Source organism: Anastrepha obliqua, chromosome 1 (genome assembly GCF_027943255.1).
Source record: "Anastrepha obliqua isolate idAnaObli1 chromosome 1, idAnaObli1_1.0, whole genome shotgun sequence".
Lineage (NCBI taxonomy): Eukaryota > Metazoa > Arthropoda > Insecta > Diptera > Tephritidae > Anastrepha > Anastrepha obliqua.
In genome coordinates, this window is record NC_072892.1 from 4,045,147 (window position 1) to 4,070,866 (window position 25,720).

The following is a 25,720-nucleotide window of genomic DNA, read 5'->3' on the forward strand; positions in this document are numbered from 1 at the left end:
GTTGAAAAATTACATTTTAACAATGGAATTCCCTTAAAAATTTCCCAAATTTCTACAATACTTTTGCTTCAAAAGTTTCTGAAAATCAGGGAACAGTGTAGAAAGCTATATTAGATAAGCTCATGGATGTACTCATATTTAAAATTACACATCTCGCAGCTGCTCTCAGTTAATCTCCCAGAGAAAAGCTAGTAAATTTCCAGAATACTGTAGCTTGTCCAAGAGCGATTTTAACTTGACATGTGGCTGGCACGCTTAGAAAATCGATCCCCCCTCACTACCGTAAACCGTCGAAAATATACCTGCAGAAAAGACCTAAGACCTAAAAATTCAGATTTAAATTAGAAAAAAAAATCAATTTTGCCACTATTCATTACTACTTGTCAACAAGCATGCAGTGCACGTTTACTACGGACTGGACTAAAAATGCTATCATCAGTAGATATGTCAGATATGTCCAGCTCATCTGTCAGGATTTATTCAAATTATCAACGGCTTCTGTTGGGCTTTTTGTTGTAACAAAGTCAGTTTTAGCGACTGTTTTTCGCTTTCTCGAGGTGTTTAAACAAGGTGGCGCAAAATTAATCACCTTATTGGAACATTTATAGGTAATTTTTGCAAATTACCTCATTGCACGTCAATCATATTTGACACTTGTGAACTAGACAACTACACTATAGAGACAGCTCTAACAAAAATATCCTCAAAATTATTTTTTTTTTTTTTTCAGTAGAGAAATTATTAAAAAAATGAATGGTGAATTTTGCGCTACCTTGTACAATACTTGTTATCCAACTACAATTGACCTAAAGATTTCGTTTAAATTTTAATGCACAGTTGGACTAGGTTAGTTCTAAAATGTACTTATTGCTCTTATCTTGCACGAAAAAAGTTTACTTAGTGAGGCATTCCTTTAAAGATTATATTTTGGTTAGAAAAACATTTTTTGTTTTGAGATTCGTGCAAGAACGAAAATTTTGTATAAAAAAATGTATTAATCAATCATGCTTTTACAAAATCGTGTAAAAAAAAGCCCGTATAAAAAAGAGTTGGGTGTATTTTGAGCATCACGATGGGGCTTCGTGATGGCTTTTGAAAAGAAATTGGCTAGCCAAAAAAACAGTTTGAAGTCTGCGACGAAATATACTCGTACCATTTCTAGTGACATCGTCTTTTATGAAGACCTTCCAAGTACTCGTAACTTTAGAAATTTTATATTTTTTTATGAACTTACGCGTTCCAAATAGCGAAGCGATTAGCTAGAGAACTTCTTTCTGGCAAGTTCTTTGCTGGTTTTCCACCTTACACATCTTTTTCTTGCATAATTCTAAAAGAAATATTAAAGAGCTCGCCCGGCACTGGAGTCTTAAGCCCATCAGATCCTTTTAAGAGCATATCTTATTTAAGTGAATGCTCACCAGTCCCAATTTTTATGCCCGAGACTGTATATTACTGTTGAATGTGCATATGTGTATGTACATATATTTTTTCCAGTGGTAGCATATTAAATATTTAGAAAATATCACAATTTCACTAACCAATTGACCCAATTTAATCACAAATGTCATTAAACTTTCAGTTTGTTTGCTTATAAATCAAACGGCGCATACGCAAATTTCCAATTGTCGAAATTGATAAATTGTAGGCCTATGCTTTAATTAATTTGCGAAGCATTTCTATACCCTGTGTAGCTTTAGTAGCAGTAACACCGCTACTTCTTCCCCAAAGGGTGGTTCGAAAAAGTCGAAATATTTAAACGAAATATTTCCAATACAAAACGTTAAAAATAATAATAAAATAATAAAAATAATATTAAAAAAAAACACTGGAAAATTTTGGGCAATGATTTATCGATCTGAAATGCTCATGCCGCCGAACAGCAGTGAACTTTTTAGGAAGATAATACTGAATGAAGTTCAAGATGGTCCTTATGATCCACTCTACTTTCACAAGTCATGAAAAAATACACTGCAACCTATTAACGTAGAAATATGAGTACTTTTCCCAGTATTTTCCAAGCGAAAGTCTTATAGATTTACTAAAAATAAATAATAAAAAGTATATTAAATAATAGAGAATAATAAATAATAGAATAGATAAATGGAATCACTTAAAAACCGCGCCCACTTTTTATACATAGGTATCATAATTTTCGAAAATGCACAAAATGTGACTTAAAAACAAAACCAATGTTTCAAACTATAAAACTTGGTACCCAGAGTAGTCTATAGAAAATTATGGAATGATAGAAAGTAGGAATAATACTGAAGCTAACTCTGCATTTTTAACGCCATTTTATACAACAACAAAAATTTAGAGGAAAAATTTTACCAGAAACCATTTTTTTTATTTAATTAAAATCTTTTGTCGCAAAAGTTCACAAACACTTAAATGTCTGTTACTTTTACTACAATGAGGCAATTATTCATATAGACCAGGGCTTCTTAAACTGTGGGTCGCGACCCCCAGGGGGGTCGCGAGACTACTGAAAGGAGGTCTCAAAGATCTGATACTTTTCAATCATTATAAATAAAATTTTAATATGATATTAGTATACACACTACGTAGAAATATAAATACAAATAAAAATCATACAAAATACTATTGTAGTTTTATTATAACTATTTTTTGAAAAAAGTGGCAATGCAAAACTGTTATGTAGGGCCTATAAATGAAAATATGGAAGTAGCATTTAAAATAATAAATACAACGCGCTCCTCGATTTTCAATTGAACGTTCGACATTGATGTCTGGCCGCCGGTGTCAGTGTTTGCAAGATACAGTGAGGTGCAAAAATGGAACATAAATAACATAAGTTACGTTTAGTACCATATCTACGCAAACAAGCTTGTTTATTTGAATCCAATTGTACATGTATTATATAATTAGTATGTAAGTTTTCAAATGAGCCCATAACGGTTAAAATCTAACAACAACAACTACTCATTGGAAGAGCTGAAAATAAAAACACAAATGTTCCAATTATGCACCGCTTATTTATTTATAAAAAAAAGTACAAAAAACAAATTATTTTAATATTTCGTCCAAAGCCCCTTTGATTTTTTTAATGCCTTTATACGGTTTGGCATACTTTCTGTATATTTAGCCACAGTTTGTGGCGAAATGGAGTACCACACATTCTGGACTCGCTCCCAGACCTCATTCATCCCTTTTGGCGGGTTTTTATAGTGTACGAGCTTTTGTTTTACGAGAATTCACAAATTCTCAATGGGGTTCATGTGAGGGCTTTGTGCTGGCCACTGCATAACCGAAAATTTTTGGGACTTCAGCCAGTTTATTTTTTCTATTGAATAAATATATATATAAGGGAGAATGGGGAGTTGTGGGACGGGTTTTGTTTTTGGACCCGTATTACTCAAAATCCTAATATTCTGCGTATGTCAACGATGGAATCTTTAGTCAATGAATACTGGAAGCTATTGGTATGGCCTATTTAACAAAACTACAATTTTCCTTAAAATTAAAATTGTATATAATAAAATAAAATATAATACAAAATACAAAAATGTGGGGAGTTGTCAGACACCATGGTTTAAATCAATAAAAATGACTTATTTTAGTTGTTAGTTCTTTATTAAGATGAAAAATAAAAAAGAAAAGACAATTGTTATAAAAAAGTGTATAAAAAATGCAATGCCATCAATCTGATGATTCCCAGTGAGAACATTTATACCAGTTCGTAAATTGGCACACTTTAGGTGCACAGCTCGATCGCATACATTGCAATGAATGGAGTTGTTTCTGCTTAAAAAAGCAATAAAAACTCAAATTTAACCAAAAATTTCATGATATATATACAAACAATGCATGAATATTGCGAGGTACTTATGAAAGATGCGTTAAAACGTCGAAAAAAACGGTGTCTCACAACTCCCCACATCCCAAATCGTTTTTTTTATAAATGGCCGCGTAGTAATAAACACACCGAACGTTCATGCCCAAGTGAATGTGTAAATTCAAAGCTAATAGGACAATTAATAATTTGTATATATTAACATTTGCAATTTGCTTCAACAACTGAGCGAATGTATCGCAAGACAAATGATGAAAAAAACTTACCGAGAAATTCCAAAACACAGTAACTGGAGAGACGCGTCGAATGCGTGTAAATATGACCAATGCTAGCTGAAAAGTGAGATCGCATCGAGAACATTTGTAGACACTTAAAATCGAATGTAAACAAATGAATAATGCCGAAAGGTAACAATGTCTCACAACTCCCTGTGTCTCACAACTCCCCATTTTCCCCTAGTTTTATGTCATTTTATTTATTGTGTTTTATTACGACCGATATCCCGTCAACGTTTCCAATTATATATATGTGAAATGAATGGGTACGTATTCTTTAATCCTTATTTTATTTACATTGAAAAATAGTGCGATATTACATCTACATCTACGGTTAATATATATTTCATTATATGGAGGAGGGGGTCGTTTAAAATTTCCTAAGCTTGAAGGGGGTCGCTAAATAAAAAAGTTTAAGAAGCCCTGGTATAGACAATTCAATATAACGGTAATTTTCCCAAATGCACAAAATTTAATTTTTTTAAACCAAACATGGTTTAAAAAGTAACTCGAAGAAATAAATACGATTGTATAAAAATATCTATGCAATGGGCGTGGCAGTAAGCACTTATAATTAAAAAACGCCCATGTTTCAAACTAAAAAAATTGACACACAGAGTAGGATTTAGAAAATTCTTTGAAATCAGATAAAAAGTACGAAGGATACTGAGGCTAACTGGCATTTTAGTTGTTTCTGGTTAAAAAAAATTAATGAGAAGATTTTACCAATTAAAATTTCGATTTTTTTCTTGCTTTGAAGATTGAACTAACCGAGTCACATGCACCGGGGTGTATAAATAATTTTTAAAATCTAAAAAAAAGAGCTGAAGGATAAACCAAACTAATCAAAAGTATTTTCCGAGCTACACCAAAAACCTCAATATACTCGTGCTCGATTTTTTTCTTGCTTTGAATATTGAACTAACCGAGTCACATGCACCGGGGTGTATAAATAATTTTTCAAAATCTAAAAAAAAGAGCTGAAGGAAAAATCAAACTAATCAAAAGTATTTCCCGAACTACACCAAAAACCTCAATATACTCGTGCTCAGGCTCAAATATTTTTGAGTAATTAGCACTGAATAGATGCGCGAGTACTCGTTGCTCACTTGCACGAACTGTTCGAAAATATGCAAACATACATAGATAAGAACTTTAATATCTACTGAAATAAATATATGTATACACTTCAAATTTTTCAAAATTTCAAAAACAATTTGTCATACAAAATATTCAAAAGTCTCTAATATAAAAAGAAATGTATCTGAAATTGAAAATCTGCAAGGAAATAGGAACGAACACCCTGGAAGTTCTCTTTTAGTTGTCCACATCTGCTTGCCAATCTGGATTTGTAAAACATTTTTTTACTAATCAGCTGCCTTGATCGGTTAAGTTGGGCTGAAGCGGTTGTACCCTGTGGGACACTCTCAGGCTCATAGCCCATTGTGATGCCGGGGGGGAACTTGTCTTATATGTATATATATGGGACGTTCCACGTCAACCGGTACACTAGCCGGTCCAAAATTCTATGGGACCGATTTTGAAGTCCAAGGTCTCAAAATGATCGTCTGAATGTCCACTATTGAAAGCCGTCTGGCCCATGGGGTCGCTGATTGCGATTCTGGAGTCATATTTCAAGAATTCAAAATAGCGGATCCAATATGGCGGCCAAAAATAAATAACATTATAAAATAAAAAAAAAAATAAAATAAAATAAAATAATTTTTTGGCCGCCATATTGGATCCGCTATTTTGAATTCTTGAAATATGACTCCAGAATCGCAATCAGCGACCCCAAAAACCCTTTTAAAACAGGTTTCAAAAAAAATCTAAATAATTTTTTTATTTTTGACCGCCATATTGGATCCGCCATTTTGAATTTAAAAAATCTGACTTCAGATTCGTAATCAGCGACCCCAAAAACCCCTTAGAAATACATTTTAAACAAATCGAAATAAATTAATATTTTCGGCCGCCATATTGGATCCACCATTTTGAATTTTGGAAATCTGCTTCCGAAATCGTAATCTGCGAGCCTAAGAACATAAAGAATTAGTATTACTTTTTTTTCATTGCTCCTGGTTTTCTTAGGAGCACACAAGATTTTAAATAAACTCTAATTTTTAGTTAGCTTAGACGCCATAATTTGGACGCCATATTGAATTTCTCAATGGGCCAGACGGCTTTCAATAGTGGACATTCAGACGATCATTTTGAGACCTTGGACTTCAAAATCGGTGCCATATAATTTTGGACCGGCTATTGTACCGGTTGACGTGGAACGTCCCATATATATAATTGGCACATACACCCTTTTTGGGTGTTTGGCCGAGCTCATCCTCCTATTTGTGGTGTGTGTTTTTATGTTGTTCCACAAATGGAGGGACTTACAATTTCAAGCCGACTCCGAACGGCAGATATTTTTTATGAGAAGCTTTTTCATGGCAGAAATACACTCGGAGGTTTGCCATTGCCTGCCGAGGGGCGACCGCTATTACAATAGAAAAAAGTTTTTCTTAATTTTAGTGTTTTACCGAGATTCGAATCGACGTTCTCTCTGTGAATTGCGAATGGTAGTCACGCACCAGCCCATTCGGCTACGGCGGCCGCCGTCTTGTCTTATCTCTTCTAAAACCAATATAAATTTTTCAAACATTTTAGAAGGTCCCTGATTTCCACAGTACTGATATCTTCCAAATCATTAAAGATTTGTCTACCTAAAATGGTAATAGCACCTTGTGGCAACAAGCGCTGGGTATATTTTTGAAACCCACTATACCCATTTATTTCTAAAACTTGACCGTGGATCTTTAGCGTGCGCAGACTCTCTCGCATTTGCTTGACTTTTGCATTAAAAAGCTTCAAATAAAATTCAAACTACTTATCAGTTAATGAGTTTATTCTGTGAAATCTATGCATATACGAGTTTGTAAGGAAATGGCGACAAATGGGCATTCGAATAATTACATACATGCATAGGTGGTCAAACAATTATAGAACGTAACGAATTGGCTAAGCAACAACTTGGCATATTTTATTGCAAGTTTGAAAACGTTTAGGAACGCACACGCACATACAGACATAAGCGCATATATGGCAGCTTGGTTTGCGTGAAAATATGGGCCGTTACACAGCACAACACAATATAAAGTTCAAGTTCAAGGTTATAGAGTTATCACCCAGCTATAGTCGATGGCGCCGGCTGTCCGTCTGCCCAACGCGCCAAAGTATGAGGCGATTTAACGAGCAATAAATATGAATTTCTATGAGCGCAAATGTATGTGCATATGTACCTATATATGCATATAGGTATTTATCTGTCATTTGCTGGTACATTAACCTCAATATGTGTATAGTATGTATGTTTGAGTGCCGCATCGACTTGATTATTCCATAGCAATTAGAAAATTGATAATCGCTAAAATGCAAATATGTAAATATGTAAATGTGTATGTTGATATGCACCACCAACAGCAACAATTAACGCGTCGCATACAAATTGCTTAGCATTGCTACTATGCATACACACACATACATGCATACACATGCATTATCATACGTAATTAGAATAGTAATAAATAAAAATTCCGCACGCGGGAAAATCGACAGCTTTGAAGCGCCAACTTTAAAAATAGCCATAGAATAACTAAATGGTTTCTGAATTGTAATCAGTACACACGCATTCGAATGAAAACAAAACAAAAAATGTTATTAATAATAAATTTTAAAATTTTATTGAAAGACTGGCTAATTGAATAGATGGGAGTGAACTGTCAATCAAATTCTCTACTTTAATTGACAGTTGGAAAAATTAATGAAGTTCACGCGCCAGAAAAATATTAATATTAGGTGTTTATAGTATATACAGGGTGGGTCATGTAATGCTTGAAATAGATTTAAGTTATGCAGCAATGATTAAAGGTGATGTAAGATGTCTAATTCTCGCCCTGTTTTGGCCATCTTGAACTGCTTAGTAGAACCGCGCTGTCGTGTTGGAAAAGCTACATATTTTGTATTTCAGAATAAATTCTAAAGCAAAATTACTCAAAATTACAGAAATGAAAACTTTTGCTAAATAAGTTAGTAGGCAATATTTCTATACAAATTTGTTGGAGACTACTATAGCGTGACTATCAGTCGGCTGCCAAAACATATGTACACACATATGTATTATAAGTGCCGATACTCACTTGAAGAGATGTGTGTGATAGACATATCAGCTCAAACCAGACGTTAGTGCTTACTTGATCCAATAGAAATGAGCTCGAAATGTCTAAGAAGGGTGAAGTGTTCTAGCCGACGGAGCTTTGTCTTCAACGTTTACGGGCACTTGTGAAAGGCAACCCACAAGTTTGGTACCGAGACAAGTCACGGTTTGATGAAAGAAAATTTAGGTTAAGTTAGGTTGGGTTGACTTGAAGTAACGCATGAGCCGGTTCGGTCCATAGCAACTCCACATGGGGCTCAGTAGTTATGCGTTTTGAAATATTTCTCCCGTATGGTGCCTGTTTCTATAGGGAATTTAAGGAGACATTTCCAACCAAGCTGTGCTGACCCCAAATATTTTAAACGTCTTTTGAATAACGCAGGACATCCGCAAAGAAGATATTCTACAGTTTCCCTTGAGCCCTACTTCATAAATTTCCTGCATTCCTCGCTGCTCGGAATTCATTTCTGCATATGCTGCTGCTGAGCAATGTACCATCAGCCTTTCATAGATCTACAATCTCTTCGTGTTAGGAATAATATAAATCGAGTACGACGGTGAACAGGCTCTTCTATCTTGCCCTGAATTTTCCGATCATATTTTTGCCCAGTTCGTTGTATAATATTCGTATTGAGTTTTGTATTTTGTTATCACGATCCTTGGATGGAGAGACCCCGTTTTTCGCTGTTCCCCCTACTATTTCGTTCCCTTCAATGGTCTCTTGACCTGGAACATAATAGAAATGTTGCTTGCAATTCGCTGTCAATCTGTCTACTGCCTCCCTGCTCTGAAGAAAGATCTTCGACGTTATACTGAACGATGTAATTGCTTTGATGGCTTCCTGACTATCAATGTAAAAATTAACCTTGTAGTTGTTACCAGCAGTGACACAAGCTAGGTCTGCTTCCTTTCCAACTGTCAAAACCTCGGCCTGGAATACACTGTAGTAATGTGGAAGCAGACACGATTCCCTCAGGTCTAACTCTGGACAATATATGCCAGCGCTTACTCCACTAGTCATTTTATAACCGTCCGTATAAAAGTTAAGTGTACGAGCTTATTGCGCTTGAAGCTAAAGCCCTTACGCCATCCTTCTTTTGCGATAGTGATATTGAACCTTGAAAATCTAAGTAAGCGTCAAAACTCGATTGGCCTTTGCTCCATTCGTGTTGTGGTACGTTCCTTCGCTGGACACTGCTTTATGCGGGCGCACATCAAATGGAAGTTCTTTCGCACCTGCTGAGTTGAAGAGATGGTGAAATCGTTGAACACATCTCTACCTTGGTTCCGCTTTGCCATAAACGTGGCATATCCGTATTTGCAAATCTGTATTTATTTCAATGATTAGCAGACTAGAATTCATTCCGTATTCCTTTCATAAAGGAAACGTTTTTTAACTCCGCACTCTGTACGACAATACCACCAAGGTGATGTAGCCTTTTTCAGGACATTCAGCAGGACATTCACAAAGATTGTGTGCCCATTTCACAGAATCGATAGATGCTGGTCTCAGACGGACCAGTTTTGTTTAAGTAATATCTCAGGCTACAGCGGCCTGTAAGGTAACCAGACATTTACGAGTAGTTTTATAACGTGGATAAGTAAATTTATAGAGGTAGAACCAGTTTACGGAGCAATCGAATCAGCCCTTAGACTACGCGAACTTTTCTGTTCTTAAGTGAAAGCGGCAGCCACGGAAACATAACTATTTATAATATATTAAGCATCATTCTAAGATGATTTTTCTGAAAAACATTTATTTTGATTTCAATATTAGCCATTGGAATATAAGTCCAGCTAAGTGTTTTTATTTGGTAAATTTGCCGCGCTTTTCCTTTTTGTATCTTTATGTTTATAGTAAATATACTCTATTCCTTTTTTACACTTTTACAGGCGCCTCTAATATTGTTATCACCCAGCCCGGTTATCATGATGAGAATTACATTGTGCTGCGCGACGACGAACGCAACTCATTACTCAACGGCAATACACTCATTAGTAGCTTCCGCAATATAAAATTCTATGCAGGCGTAACCTTCGAATATAATGGCGCCAAGAACATAGTCGAGCGTGTAAATACTACATTCTCACGCAGACTGAAACGTGATCTGATTGTAGAGGTGAGCGTGCCTGTTGCTGCAGTGCCTTTTTGTTATTAACTGCAATCATTTAATTCTGTTTTCCTGTAGATTATTTCCATGAGCACCAATGCGCCGAAGGACAACGACTCGCTTCTACTCACCTACACCTACACAATGGATAAGCCCATCTATCAGATGCCTGATATCGAAGTAGAGATCTACAATTGGGAAATGCAACCGTGGAGCAATTGCGATGCGCTGTGCCACGGCAGCTCACATCGTTTGCCGGTTTGTGTGAGCACCACCAAAGCATTAAAAGTGGCGCCACAATTTTGCGACGAAATAGCTAAACCGCCTACCGAATATCGGCAATGCAACACCGATTGTGTGCTCTCCTTGAATGTGGCGAACATTTCTGAGTGCTCGGCCTCGTGTGGCATGTTGGGCACACGCGAAAAAACCTACTACTGCATACAAACTTTTCCACATATCAGCCGCTCGAATATTGTGGACTTGTCCTATTGTCTGTCAAAGTTCGAGTTTAGTCCGCATGAGCCATGTCGTGAGGGCTGTTGGGATTACACCGAATGGTCGCCGGTAAGTTTTGGCAAACAGAGAGAGTGTAAAAAGTGAGACGGAAATATGTGAATTGTATTTTTCCTCGTAGTGCTCGAAATCTTGTGGAACTGGCACACAAACACGTGGCGTAGCTTGCATGCTGAATGGCACCCGTGTGAGTGATAACTTCTGCGATCAGCGCAAGCGCGACTCCTTCCGCGATACAATAAGAGCATGTAAACCCGAACCATGTTACTCGTACGAAGATAATTTGGCAAGTAGAGAAAAATTAAAAGAACTGCTTGTGTTAGTCTCACTAAACCAATTCATCTGCAATCCACAGGCCACACCGCGCTCATTTGCCAACTACTGGGTCGCTGACGAATGGGGTGAGTGCAATGATAACTGTGAGAAGAATCGTACAGTAACGTGTCGCAATCCACTCGGCTATGGCTGTCCCATGGATCGACGTCCGCTATCGAAGCGAAAATGTTGCAACATCAAATATGTATCCAATTGGTCGAATGTAAGTTGTGCGCCGCTTTTAGAGCTCATACTTTCTCAGCTCCTCCTAACTGCTCCCCCTTTGTCGTTTAGTGTTCTGTGGAGTGCGGTAATGGCGTGCGTCGCAAGGAGATCCACTGCGCGCGCGTCTACAAGCCGGAGATCAAAGGTACGCCGCGTCGACGTGTCATCATAGATCCATACCACTGCCGCCATCTGCGCATGCCCACACCAAAACGCATGCAAAAACCCTGTAAGGTCAGCTGCAAGTGGTCCACCTCCGATTGGACACAATGTCCGGCTGACTGTCATGAGGAGTATCAATCACGTTCGGTGTATTGTGAATCTGTATTGGGCAATCCGATTGCATATCGCTACTGTGATGCGACGAGGAAGCCACCATCGAAAAAGATTTGCAACAATTGTGTGCGAAAGGAGTCGAAGATAATTACTTCGGTAAGTAGGCGGAAACTAGGTGTTGCTTTGGAGCAGCAGAAGAGTGAAAAAAAGTTATCGATTAGACAAGAAATGGACTCATTTGCGCTTTGAGTATCTCATACTTATCTCTCCTCTTATTACTTATCTCTCTCTCCTATCCTCTCCAGTGCAACTGCGATGGTTTCAGACGTCGTCGTATCATTTGTCACGATTCAACGGATCGTCGTATTGTGTGTCCCACAAAGGAACGTTTAATCAAAGAAAAATGCCCACCACCACGTGAATGTATGCCGCAGTCATGCGAAGACTTACGGCGTCTACATCATTACTATCAGGATCGTGAGTACACGATTTATGTGCGTTCGCGCTCGCGTAAAGTCTACTGTCATAATATGAGCGGCTCGCCGAAAGAGTATATAACTGTTAATCAGGTTGAGAACTATTCCATCTATTATGACTACAAAACAACAGACCCAGACAGATGTCCGCCGGAGTCGAGACTGCATGAATTCCGTGATAACAGCACAAGTTCGGGTCGTACGCATTTCCGTAAGATACGTATCAGTCTGCCGGACTTGCGTGTCATCGAGAATGACTTTACATTCGCAGAAACAATGGGCACCCCACAACTGTATGGATCGGCGGGTGATTGCTATAATCGCAATAAAGAATGCCCACAAGGTGATTTCTCTATCAATTTGGAAAATACCGGTTTTCGCATAAGAGCCGGTGCGCGTTGGGATACTTTTGGCAATAGTGTGATAATGAAGGTCTCTAAGCCGGTAAGTAAAACAAGAGTGCGGTGGAAATTATTATTATTTTCTACTATGCAGATTATCGATTTTTGCTCATTTTATGTGAAACACATTCTTCTATTCCCCCCATTTCCAGTTCGACACCTCTACTGCCTCGCGTCGCGCCTTCTGTGGTGGCTATTGTGGACGTTGCCAAGTCTCACATACCGGTTTGTACCTGGATGTTTGATCGCACACCGGCTAACGCAACCTAAGTGTGGATACAAATTTTTGTTGGGTAAAAAACTAGCCATGCAAAATGTATTATTTTACAACAACTTATTTGCACCTTTCCATTTCCATGCAAACAAAAACCGCCAACCGCATACCCAAACCACCACCACCAAATAGGCTCACAAAACCGTTCGGTAAGTGGTCTTGACACAACCAGGATAGGCTTGGCGGGCTGGCAGATGGGTGCGTTAAAAGCAATGGGCGTGGCGTGAATTTTATGTGCCATACAGTGACCTGACGACGGCATTGTCCACCCATAAGACAACAACAACTAAGAAGCAAGAGCGAGAAAACCAGCATAACAAAAATCACAAAATAAAAAAAAACTAAAAATTTATAAATTTCAAAATTTTAAAATTTTAAAATCACAAAATAATTATGTATATCAAAATGATTGACGCAAGTAAATTACTTAATTAACGAAACTAACAACAACAGCAACAATAAACGAATAGACGAACGTGGTTTGGAAGCGAAAAAGCCTAACGCCTAAAAGTGCATTCGCGCGTTTAAAATGGTGAATTGTAAGGCATTGTTGGAGCAACCGATACAACAAACTGCCAACAACAAGCAGAAAACAACAATAGCAATAAATACAGTAAAATAGTACTAACAAAAAACACTGCTGCAGGTACGTATGACCAATGTGTTCGCAAACTCTACACAAACTCGTTGAAACTCAAAGTGAAAGAGTACAGAATTTCGCTAAAAATTATTTACCGTTAGCTAAGCATACAGTTGAATTGTCTCAACTTCTTCTTTAGTATATGATTGTATGTATGTACGTGTGTATAATTTTAAGTTGTGTACTGTATTTTTGTACAAAATTAAAATTGAGCAAATGTATAAACCGTTGGGAAAAAGTATTAATTCAAGGAAAAATAGCAACAAATTTTATAGAAACACCCACAAGCGATATATGTATGTAAACGTGTAGGTATATTAATATAACATAAATTTTATTATTTTCATAGAAACAAAAATCTACGAGTATGAGTTGGAAAATTTGTAAAAGAAACAAGAATTTACTGTTGTACGAAAATAACCTTTATAAAAAATTTAGCATAGTTAAACTATCAACCGAATGTAAATATGTCTACATACTTATGAATAGGTGCATATATTGTCTATTTAATATATGTCTGATAGGTTTTTAAACAATGATGAGTGAACGACGATAGAGTATTTACTTAGAATATGGAATAGAAAAAGTTTCAAAGCCCTATGTGTGAGTGCAACACAATTTTTAACAATTCCATGAGGAATTCATTAGCACTGGCTATAAAATTAGAATGATTTGTGAAAAAGGTGAATTAGAAACCATTTGACCTATAAACGAAGAGAATTTACACGCTTGTGTTAAAGACAAAAAGTATACATTGCAATAGTGCAGGCGAATATTCTTCTATTCCAAAATCAATTGCAAATCCTCGGTCTCATAAGGATCTTTATACCTAATTTGTTATAAATTTATTTAAAGAACTCTTAATTTGGTTTAACAAAACACAAAAAATTGCTACAGTAAAACAAAAAACTATATAAAAATGTTCCAAAATCCAAAGAGTTCTGTAAAATTTAAAATTTCTGAAATTTCGAAAACTGTTTCATTACAGCTTTAAATATTCCTACAAAATTAAAAAAAAACAATATTTTGAATGATTTTAAAGTTGTTGTTGAAAGTGTCCTATACGAAATTTCTAAACTGGTTAGTTTCAATTTTAATAGAAAATTTAAAAAAAAATTATTTTGAAGGATTTAAGAAATTTCGAATAATATTTGATTTTAATCTTAAATTTTAAAGAAAAATAAAATAAAATATATTTTGAATGACTGAAATGTAGTTGTTGAAAGTTTCCTATAAGAAATTTCTAAAATCGGTTAATTTCAAATTTAAATATTATAATATTAAGAAAAATTAAAAAAAAGACCAATATTGTGAATGATTTGAAAAAGCCGAAGAAATTTATGTCTTAATAAAAGCTTTAAAGCTTTCAGTTCGTAACTCGTCCATGAAGCTTTACAATTTTATCAATAACCCGGAAAGAGCTCCGCTCACACAGTTTCGTATCTGGCAGTGTAGACATTGCTGCATGGAACTTGCGCTGAAAGCAGAATTTGAAAGATCTTAAAGACTTTTGCATAAAGCCAGTGACCATTGAAAGCTTTCATTACAATCAAGCAAAAGGTTTGTGCTTGGACACAAACTTCAGTGTAAAGTGCATTTTTTTTTTAATTTTCTTCAAAATTTTGAGATTTAATGGGAATGAGGACACTGTCCATCGGTTCAAAGAAGATAAAAACTTTTGCCAGAGGATCAAAAACAATTAAATACACAAATTATTTTTGTAGTTTAAGACCAACGCGCTCACACATAGGAGCATATAAATATTTAAGCAAAATTAAATTTCTTGGGAATGGCAGTTATTTAGAGAAAAAAATTGCGAAAACTATTTTAAATAAAAAAATAAAAACAAAAAAATAATTTAAATTGAAAAAAGTTATATTCGAAAATTGGAAAAAAATACTAAATTAGTTATACAAGTTTAACATTGAGCACGATTAAAAATTTATTTCAAATTTTTAAATAAAAAAAAACACAAAAAAAGAATAAAAATACTAAATATCCCTTACTGAAAATATGTATGTACATATATACATATACATATTGCTAGAAGAGTTTGTATTTTAACACGATATGCCATATATTTCATACATCATTTGACGCTAGTTGCTTCTCGGGGTGGAACAGAGCGCTAAACTGGTTGGGATGTGCAATGAAAATAAGTAAAAAATTAAAAAGTAAAAATTTGGTAAGATATTACTAAAACTAATATGATTTTTAAGCCATAAAGAACCCCCTTTAATGCAACGCGATGGATAAACTTCAATTAAAAGCAAAGAAATTATAACAAAATGAAAGTAAAATTTGTATACCAAAAAAGATGGTATACAAATATTTAACAAAATTTAAAGCTGTTTGACTAATATTGGGGAAACAATTAAACACAAAAACTTATTTAAAACAATTTTTATTGCTACAAGTTGTTTTTTTTTGTTTTTTTTTTTGTTTGAAATAGAAAATTCATTAAAAAGACTTGGTTTTCCTAATTTTGAATACAAACTTTGAAAAGCTTGAATTTCCAACAACAAAAAAACCCAAATTGCTCAAAATTTTGGGTTGGGTTATTTCTTCTGTTTTAAATTAAAATTTTCAGTAAAACTGATTAAGAACAAAAAGAAAAGATTAAAAACAGAAACAAGCCGTTTTTATTGTTAAATAATTCCTTAATATGAGCTTTGATTTTAAGAATTTCGCTTAAACATTTTTTAGAATTTTTGAACTTTTAAAGAAAAAAATGATTCAAAACTTCTTCTCTTTTCTTGGATTATTTCTTCTATTTTCATTAAAAATTTTCAAGACCGTCTTTTTATTTGACTAATGTTTGATTGCTTGAGAGATTTCTGAAGTTGCAATATGCCGCAAAAGCTTAACAAATTTTAGTATTTTTGAAATTTCAAAACAAAAATATATTCAAAATTCTCTATCTTTGTTTTTCTTTTTTTTGCTACTTATTTCTTTTATTTTAAAAGTAAAATTTTCAAGGCCATTTTCTTATTGTTAAAAAAATTTAGTATTTTTTAACTTCAAAAAACAAATTCTAAATTTCTTCCCTTTTCTTGGATGATCTAATCTTTTTTCAATTAAAATTTTCAAGGCCATTTTCTTATTGGTAAATAATGGCTTCAATTTTATATTTCCGAATTTCGCTAATTTTAGTATTTTTGAACTGAACTGAACTGAAAAAATTCAAAATTTCTTCTACTAAAAGTATTTTTTTATACAATTTTTAAATTAAGATTTCCAAGGTTTGACTAATGAAGAGAAAAAATTTAAAAACCCGTGCGTTTGGTCTCAATTATAACTTAATATTTGTTTGTATTTCGAAAATTCCAAGGAAGAAACCTCAAAATTTCTTATTTACCGTTTTTGATTAATTCTGCTATTTTGAATTAAAGTTTTCAAGGCCCTTTTTTTGTAAATTATAGCTTACAAAAATTTACTATTTTCAAATTTCAAAACAAAAGTTTCGACTCAATTTCTTTGATTGTCATATACAATTTGCTAAATATTGCTTAAATGTTGCTAAAACCTTTTACCTTTTATGAATTAAAAAAAAAAAAATTCAATTTCCCTAACCGCACTTCGAATTCCACCCCAGTAGCTGCATGCAATCATGCAAGTCATTTGACTCGAATATTAATTTAAATTAATTTTAAATCGTAACTTTCGCAATATAAATTATTTTTATTGCAATTATATAGAAATATATTACGTAGAAAAGGTGCTTATAATTATATGCCTACATATGGTAAATAGGAAGTGAGTAAAACAAAAATGTATGGGAATGTATTTAATGTCTCAAAAGATTGTATTAACATAAATGTTTTAAGACTTTTTCGCAAACTTTCGAAAATCCAAAAAAAAATAAATAAATAATAAAAAAAAATTAATAAAAAGTTCTTTAAACCATTAAAAGAAATATACAATATATATTTATACAAACGCTATTTTCTGTGAAAGTAGACGTGCGTACGTAACGATAAGAGCCAGTATATGCAAATTAAGAATATTTATCTGTATGTATGTATTAGCACATGTAACATACTGCCATTCAATGTACTTTAAAAATATCTGCGTAATTTGCATAGCGGCTTTTTTGGCATTTCTAAAAAATTTTAAATGTAAAGATTTTTTTCGTAATAAGTGCCCATTCATACCAAAATTTCATTACATACAAAAATTAATTTACTCGTATTTTAATTAGTTGTATAAGCAAAAATACTCATAAATTTTAAAAGAAACCCGAAATATGAGCGGAGAACACAATTTCAAAGGGCAAGACAGCGCTGAGAAAAATTTATAAACAGAAAATAAAAAATTTTAAATATAATTCAAATCAATTGGCCATAACATAATTTGAAAAAACAAAAAATTTTTGTATACTAATTTCTTTGTATTAAAAATTATTATTTTGAAATGTGAATTTATATATCGAAAAATGTCCACGACATTGCCGCCGCGAATCGCATTGGTCGCAGGTTCGATACAGCGACTCGCTTAATTTGCCAAACGAAAATCCGGCTAACTTTAGGTCCCCGCAATGTTTCTCAGCGACGCCTGTGGCGTGCTGCAAAAAAATCTAAAAATTAAGGACAAAACTGAGCAAAAATTAAAAACATTGTTAAGGAAATACCAAAAAGCATATCAGTAAAATCGGTGCCCTCTCTAAGTTGTTCACACCCACAATACGTCAAATTTTGTTCCCTCAAATATATTTCCAATTATAATTATTAATAAATATCATTTTCTCTAACGCGATGTCCAACACAAAACTAACAGTACACTGGCATTTTATCAGTTACACCTGCGCTCACTGCCAACAACCAGCATTCATTTATTCAACTCACCAAATCGCTCTTTGTGCCAAGCGAGTCTCTACAACTTGCTACCCAACTTACAAACTAATTAATTAAATAAGGCAGTGTTGTCGATAAAATGCCAGTGTACTGTATTTGCTTGGCATTGAATAGGTTCACTTCAATTATGTGTATATGTATTTGTGTAAATATTTGTAAGTTTTAAAAGAGTAAGAAAAATTAAAATAAAAAAATATATAAATAAATATACAGAGAAATCGTATGAAAACAAATTTGTTTATTGGGTGGAGAACTTTTTAAGGAAGAAACTCAACCAAATGTACAATACCAGTGTTGTATTTTAAATTTTACGCCCAATAATGGAAAAAATGCCTTAACAAAATCATCAGCTCCCGTAGCGCTCATTTAAATTTTAATGTCATAATTTTTGTTCAGACCTGGCTGAACGCTAGCTTTTTTGATAAAAAATATGATACTTCTAGCGGAATTTTCATAATATATAAGTATGTATTGTATCCGAGTGTATTTCTGCCATGAAAAAGCTCCTCATAAAAATATCTGCCGTTTGGAGTCGGCTTAAAACTGTAGGTCCCTCCATTTGTAGAACAACATCAAGACGAGCACACCACAAATAGGAGGAGGAGCTCGGCCAAACACCCAAAATAGGTGTACGCGCTTATTATGTATATATATATATATATATAATATAAGTATTTCGAGAAAAAAGAAATATTGAAAGTGTGGGTTGTTTTAATAATATTGATATATATTAAAAATAATATTAATATATATTATATTAAAATATTAATATTTTCTGCAGTACGAGCTGTACGAGCACATCTCCTACTGACCCGGTTTGCTCAAACTTTTGTACAATTTTTCCGATTGTACGCACATTTGGACGATTAAATTGAATGAAAAAATCACGAAGTGCGCGATATGCATTTTGATTTGAACGCCCGTTTTCATAATAAGCCTGAATAGCTTTAACGCGTTACTCGATTATGTATCTTTCCATGATTCAAATTGGGTTAGTCTGTATCTTGCCATGGTTCAAATTGATTAGTCAAAAAAAACTTCGAGTTTAGGTGTGGTTCACATTCAACATCGGCCCTTGAAATTTAACCACCCTTTATAAAGAGATCATCTCGCTACGACGCTTTATTCATGTTTTTATTAGTTTTCGATATCGAAGTCATCCGACGGTCTCACTATTTCTTCTCAAGCGTTCCAGCCCTTGTAACCCTTTTTTTTTTAAATTACCGAAAAATTCTAAATATTTCAAAAATCAATACAAACTCGTTGTTGCAAATTCAAATTCATTCCCAAAACTGAAAAAAAATCGAAAACACGTGTAGAGGTAGATTTACTCAAGACGGCGTAACTTTTACAAGTGTCAAGCAATGGCGATACAATTTTGGTAGGATATTACTCATAGATGTGGCAAGCTAGATTGGGTTGGGTTGTGCTGGCTGATTTGTAAAAAAAATCTCACATTGACCTTTTGGGTCCATTGTGCTACCAGTGCTATGTATTTGGATTCGAAGATATTATTTTAAATGTGGCAAGCTAACAAAAACAAAAACGCAGAAAGCAGAAGAAAGCTGACTTAAGCGTCATTTGGGTGTTATTCATATATATCAACGAACGAGCTTGAGTCGAGTTAGGATTCAATTGGGTCTGGCATTCGTATCACAAAATTCAACGTAGGTGCTTTACGCGCTCCGCCTCAATGATAACCTCTGTAGACTGACGTAGTTGTTGTTGTAACAGCATAGTAATTCCCCATGCAGGCATGCGAAATACTGCTGGAAAAACAGTCTTTGGCTGGATATAAATTCGGGTCGTTCCGGTTAAGAAGCACCGAATGTCGTGGTTGTCTTACGGCTCTTTTGGCTAATGCCTGCGGTGCCCTTTTATACCATTTTATGCGTAGCAGTATTGTGGCGTAACCTGCTGTCCGCTATGATATTATTTTGCATCGTACGTATGATTATTTCTTAGCCAGAGGCGTTTTGACGTTGAATGATGTTGGTTGAATGTATTGCTGTTTGTGCAGAAGCCAGTTGTGTAACTGTTTTGCAGTACAAAGTAGGGTAAAGTTCGCCAGGATAGAGATTTGTAATGCACCAACCGATGCATTACTGTTAATAATTTCGAACGTCACTGTGTAGTACACAAAAAACATCGAGTAAGTAGCCCTTTAATAGTCAAAAAGAGTAAATTTTTTTTAGAGTTCTGTCCTTTACCATTTCAGAAAATCTAAAAATGAAAGGCACACACTTCTAATAAGGCAGTGTCAAATTTTCCATACTCCTCCTACTACTTCACCTGTATGCATGATTCAATAATAAAAGGTTTTGCAAAATTTGGCAACTTATTTCGGATGCTCCTTAATTCGTTGATGCAGTTTGGAAGAAAGAGAAAAAGAGGTATAAGTTTTTCCCTTCTCTAAAAAGGCAGTAAAAATTGAAAAAGGTCGATGTGAACCAAAGTATAATTTTATGATATTTTATGTATAGTATATTACTTAGGTGGTGGCTGTCGCAATAATACACTTAGACCTTTCGCAGGTCCATTGTGATACCACTGGAGCTTATCCTTACCCTAAGTGTTCCTTTTCAAAACATCCGGTAGCTTTAATAAACGAGCAGAGCTTCGTTATTTTTAGATGGGCTATGTCCGCTACATCGGTTAAAAATGCTGTATCAAGAGTGCACAGCCTCCTCAAAGCTAAGCTTTCACACTCACATAAAAGGTGTCTGACTGTTTCCTATTCTTCCGTATTAAGACAGCTTGTACAGAAACCAAAGTACGGGAGATGACCCCTATCATTTTTCTTATAGTTCCTCTGTTAACTCTTAAAAAGCTTTTTGATCGACCACTGTTCCATTTCGGATATGTCTGCCTACTTAGTTCGCATATTGAGAGGTTTTGCCAACTTGTATTTACGTTATTGATGGGTTCCCTATCTATCAGTAGTTTACAAGTGGCTGTAGGCATGGGTATCAGCGTTGTACCGATTCAAGCAAGTTCATCTTTCTTGCAGTTCCCTGCTATATTCCTGTGGCCTGGCACCCAAATAAGGTATACTTTGTTGTATTTTGATAGGTCATTTAGAAGTTTAAAATATTCTATGACTGTTTTTGACGAGTGTGTTTTAGATTCTAGCGCATTTATTGCTTTCCGAGCTTATGAAGACTTCATTTGTGGATAATACTCTCGTTTTTATTACCGTAAGTCCCTGTTGATGTTGTTGTAGCTATAAGTCCCTCTTTTATGGCAGTGACTTCCGCCTGAAATACACTGCAATAACCAGATAGGCGAAAAGCTTGGCTAATTATCGGGATAAACCCCTCCACCTACTCTGTTGTCTAGTTTTGAGCCATCTGTAGATGTTTATATCATTTCCCTTAACAATAATCCCATTATCCCAATCCTTTTTGGAAGGAAATACTGTGACGAAGGATTTATCTTAGTTGATATCCTTGGTATGTATGGTACTTAATTATTTATATTCTTAACTTAACCATTTCCAAGGAATTACCATATCTACAGTCTGTGTCAGAAAATGGTACTGCGATTATACATGAAGTATAAAAGATATATACATATTTAAAATTGTTTTACATGAAAGTATATACAAAACTACCAGTCGCAATTAATCAATAAGTCGAGTATAGCCTGGCATCTTCTTCATGCTTTGAACCAGCTTTTATGCGTAGCTCGTCAATAAACAGGGCTACTAGATTTTGAGAACTAGACGAACGAGTTGCTTTAAATCATGGACTGGCATTCGGGCAAGATGCGTTTTCATAGTTTTCCACACATTTTCAATGGGGTTGGCGCCATTTTCTTGTTTTGTTGTTTCTCAATGTGTTTTTCTGAGAGCAGTGGTTGTGACGATGTGGGACGGTAGGATATGTTCGCCTCCTTCAGTCGACGTTCGATGGTGTTGATACTCACATCTATTCCCTTTTTAGCAAGAATTGTGCGTGCTTGGTCGCAAAGTCGGATCCCGCTTTAAAAGTTGGACGATCACTTTATCCTGCTTTTTTGTCGTCACTCGCTTCAAGCCGCACTCGGAAAAGTCATCAACATTTTTGTACACCTTATACCGCTGATTCCACATCGCAACAAACTTTTTTGAGTTTCGACTTACTTTCGCAGCCACGGCGTAAGATAATTTCGACCCTTTCGAATGCGTGTATAAAAATACCGCCTCAAAACGCTTCTCATACTTCTCACTCATTTTTGTTTGGTTGCGTTTACGGGACAGTTTCGAACGACACTAACCTGAGTTAGCACTGGCATCGTAGCCATTGAGTGGGACTACTATGCAGCAAAAAGCATTACGAAATATATCTTGAAGTAACAAGAAAAAAACAAACGGTTCTTTTCTTCTGACACAGACTGTATATTCACGATGCACGTGATTGGCATCTATAAGTGCCTAGTTACCAAGTTCTTTATATACATACTAAGCAATTTTTGATGGTATTTTTGTTTGTAAAGTTTTGATTTAGTTATATTTCCTAAATTTGCTATCTTTTTTTCAGGTTTTGGAAAGATGAATATCCTAAATCCAAAAGTTCATAGTTTCACTATACAGAAATAAAATGCTACTTAACTAAGTATTTTCAACTTAATTACTGGATTTTAACCATTGCAGCAACTTTTGGTACCTTTCACAAAAGCTTTAAAAATCTATACTCCCAAACAAAGAAGATATTTTCCCCATTCTGAGAAGCCCCATGCCCAATAAATTATTTTGGTTGGGTCTTCCAAACTCTTAATCGGCTCCTCAGTAGGTGTTTGACTGACGTGAGATTTGAATTTATCCACTTAAACAAGTCGTTCCGTAAGATGACACAAGAAAATCAATCAAAATTCGTTTCAATAAAACTATACATTTTAAATAAAAACGGATTTTCTCTGTTTACCTAGAAATTTTAATTAAAGGATGAGCCGTCTCGGGCTCATTCCACCAATGCAAAGTTTGGTAAGCATCGGAAGAGAAGTGATACACGCAAACTTTTTCGTCTGATTTCAATGAAATGCCGCACGATTTGACCCAATCTTTTCTTTTATTTTGTCCTTTGGCACATGCAAAAAATTAACGCTCTTATTCCCCACGTTTTGGGGCACATCAAAAACAGTATTGCCTGCTAACGTTTTTAACACACTTTTATTAGCTCGGGTTGAATGTATGTATGTATGTATGTAACGAAATCTTTGAGCTTAATTTTCACTGGCTTCTAAAAATCTGATCGACTTGGAATTTTGCACACCTATCAAGGACCGATAACAATGCAATAATTTGATAAAAGTTTTCCATTATCCTTATTAGGATTGCCAGGATTAATATTTCCTTTTTTTACTACTGTGGGCAAAAAGTAAGGTGAATTTGGTTGTAAAATGAAAAATCTTTATTTATTTTGTAAATCAATTTCATTACCTTCCAAATAATCCCCTCTCGATGAAATACACTTATGCCAACGATTTTTCCAATCCCCGAAACATGCCAAATAGTCCATTTCCGGTATAGCCATCAGCACCTTCTTCGATTCAGCTTTTATCTCCTCAATCGACTCGAAACGCGTTCCCCGGAGTGGTCTCTTGAGTTTGGGAATAGCCAGAAGTCACACGGAGCCAAATCAGGCGAATACGGTGGTTGCGGAACGATATGCGTGGAATTTTTGGCGAAATGGTCACGAAGAACGAGTGCAGTGTGAGACGGTGCATTATCGGGATGCAAAAACCAAGATTTGTTGGCCCATAATTCTGGTCTTTTTAGACGAATTGCTTCACGTAAACGAAGCATAACGCTCAAATAATATTCCTTATTAACAGTTTGGCCAGGTGGAAGGAATTCATAGTGCACCACGAAAATCGAAAAAAACTGTCATCATGACCTTTATTTTTGAACGACTTTGACGTGCTCTTTTCGGTCTGGCCTCGCCTTTAGCACGATATTCGCTTGATTGGTCGGTTGTTTCAGGGTCGTAAGCATAAATCCAAGTCTCATCTCCCGTAATGATGCATTTGAGCTTGTCCTGATAGTCTAAAAGCATTGTTTCACACACATCAACGGGACGACTTTTTTTCAAGAATGAGAGTTTTCGGTACCAAACGAGATTTGACTTTTGTCGAATCACCAAATGCCTTCTGCATGCTAAACGTTTCCGCAGCCGAAATTTCATTCCGCAAACAAAATTTGATGGCACTTCTCTGCTCAATCAAATCAGACATTGTAAAAATCGAAAAATGCACTCTTGGTCGTTTGGTAAACACAAGCGTAAATATATTACTGATAATGACATTCACATGAAAGTTGGCCCAGATGTTATTAACAGTGCTGCCAACTCATGAAAAAAATAACTAGAGCGAAATTTTAATCCCGCGAACTTTGACAAATAAATGCACCTTACTTTTTGCCCACAGTAGTAGATCTTCTGTAGAAGAGTAAGAAAGACAGAGCTAACGCGCGGTCTGCGCATGCCTGCACTCTCCGAGTTACTCTTACTGATTTCGGGAGTCTACGACTTACTCTTTCGAATTCGAACTTGCTCGGGCACGCGGCACTGCAGTACGAATAGAAGGCTAAAACGTTTTCAAGGTAGTTGCATTCTCACTTTGTATAGACTTTACTCATGCGTAGATACTACAAGTCTCATACACGCAAATTTACTCTATTCAATGTTCATATAGGATGAAATAATTTTCATATAAGATGTAATTTTGTTAATTACAATAAAATAATCAAAACATAAATTTTGAAATTATTTTACGGAACAAAATTTTTGCAAGTAAAGATGGAATTTATCATGACCATAATTTCATTTATAAAATTTTATCGATTAAAGTACAATTCACAACCCTTTGGGGGAACCTGTTATCCCTATAGGGCGCGTCCCCAGGTGGTGGATAGGGGAACGCCTCCCAGATATGAAAGGTGGGAGAGTAGGTCTCCCGGGAACCACACAGGTCGAAGACGTAAACTTCGTTAAAAAACTCCCTCAGCCCAAGGTGTAACGCGACCCGTGCCTATTGGGTGGGTTTGGCAGCCGGGGGATAAAACTAGGCTGTCTTTTAACGGAGCCCTCCTGACACCAGGCCGCCTCAGGTTGTAACGGTGGCCTTACCATGGTATGGGGCGCTGCCATGACGGACCGTTTATTTCCCCTAAATCCTCATTGGTCACCGCACATGGCGACATGTGCAGCCTTCTGAAAGGGCAGGTGACCGTACGAAAAAGAATGAACAAACAACAAAAACAAACAAAAACTTCGGATAACGCTACAAAGAAGACGGACAAACGGACGGACACAAACCCAAAACGAACGGATAAACGGACGCACCCATTGACACAACAG

At 35.4% G+C, this 25,720-nt stretch overlaps 1 protein-coding gene across 3 annotated transcripts in view; it reads left to right on the forward strand.

Annotated features, from left to right (window-relative positions):
* Positions 1-14,525, forward strand: part of LOC129241891 (A disintegrin and metalloproteinase with thrombospondin motifs 9) — a 127,418-nt gene extending 112,893 nt beyond the window's left edge. For all 3 annotated transcript variants that reach the window (XM_054878447.1, XM_054878453.1, XM_054878441.1), the window contains 8 exons: positions 10,190-10,416; positions 10,486-10,974; positions 11,045-11,209; positions 11,279-11,461; positions 11,533-11,895; positions 12,045-12,659; positions 12,769-12,909; positions 13,023-14,525. In XM_054878447.1, coding sequence (XP_054734422.1) covers positions 10,190-10,416; positions 10,486-10,974; positions 11,045-11,209; positions 11,279-11,461; positions 11,533-11,895; positions 12,045-12,659; positions 12,769-12,861 — 2,135 coding nt within the window. In that variant the 3' untranslated portion in view covers positions 12,862-12,909; positions 13,023-14,525. The remainder of the gene's footprint in view (positions 1-10,189; positions 10,417-10,485; positions 10,975-11,044; positions 11,210-11,278; positions 11,462-11,532; positions 11,896-12,044; positions 12,660-12,768; positions 12,910-13,022) is intronic.
* Positions 14,526-25,720: the final 11,195 nt, after the last annotated feature.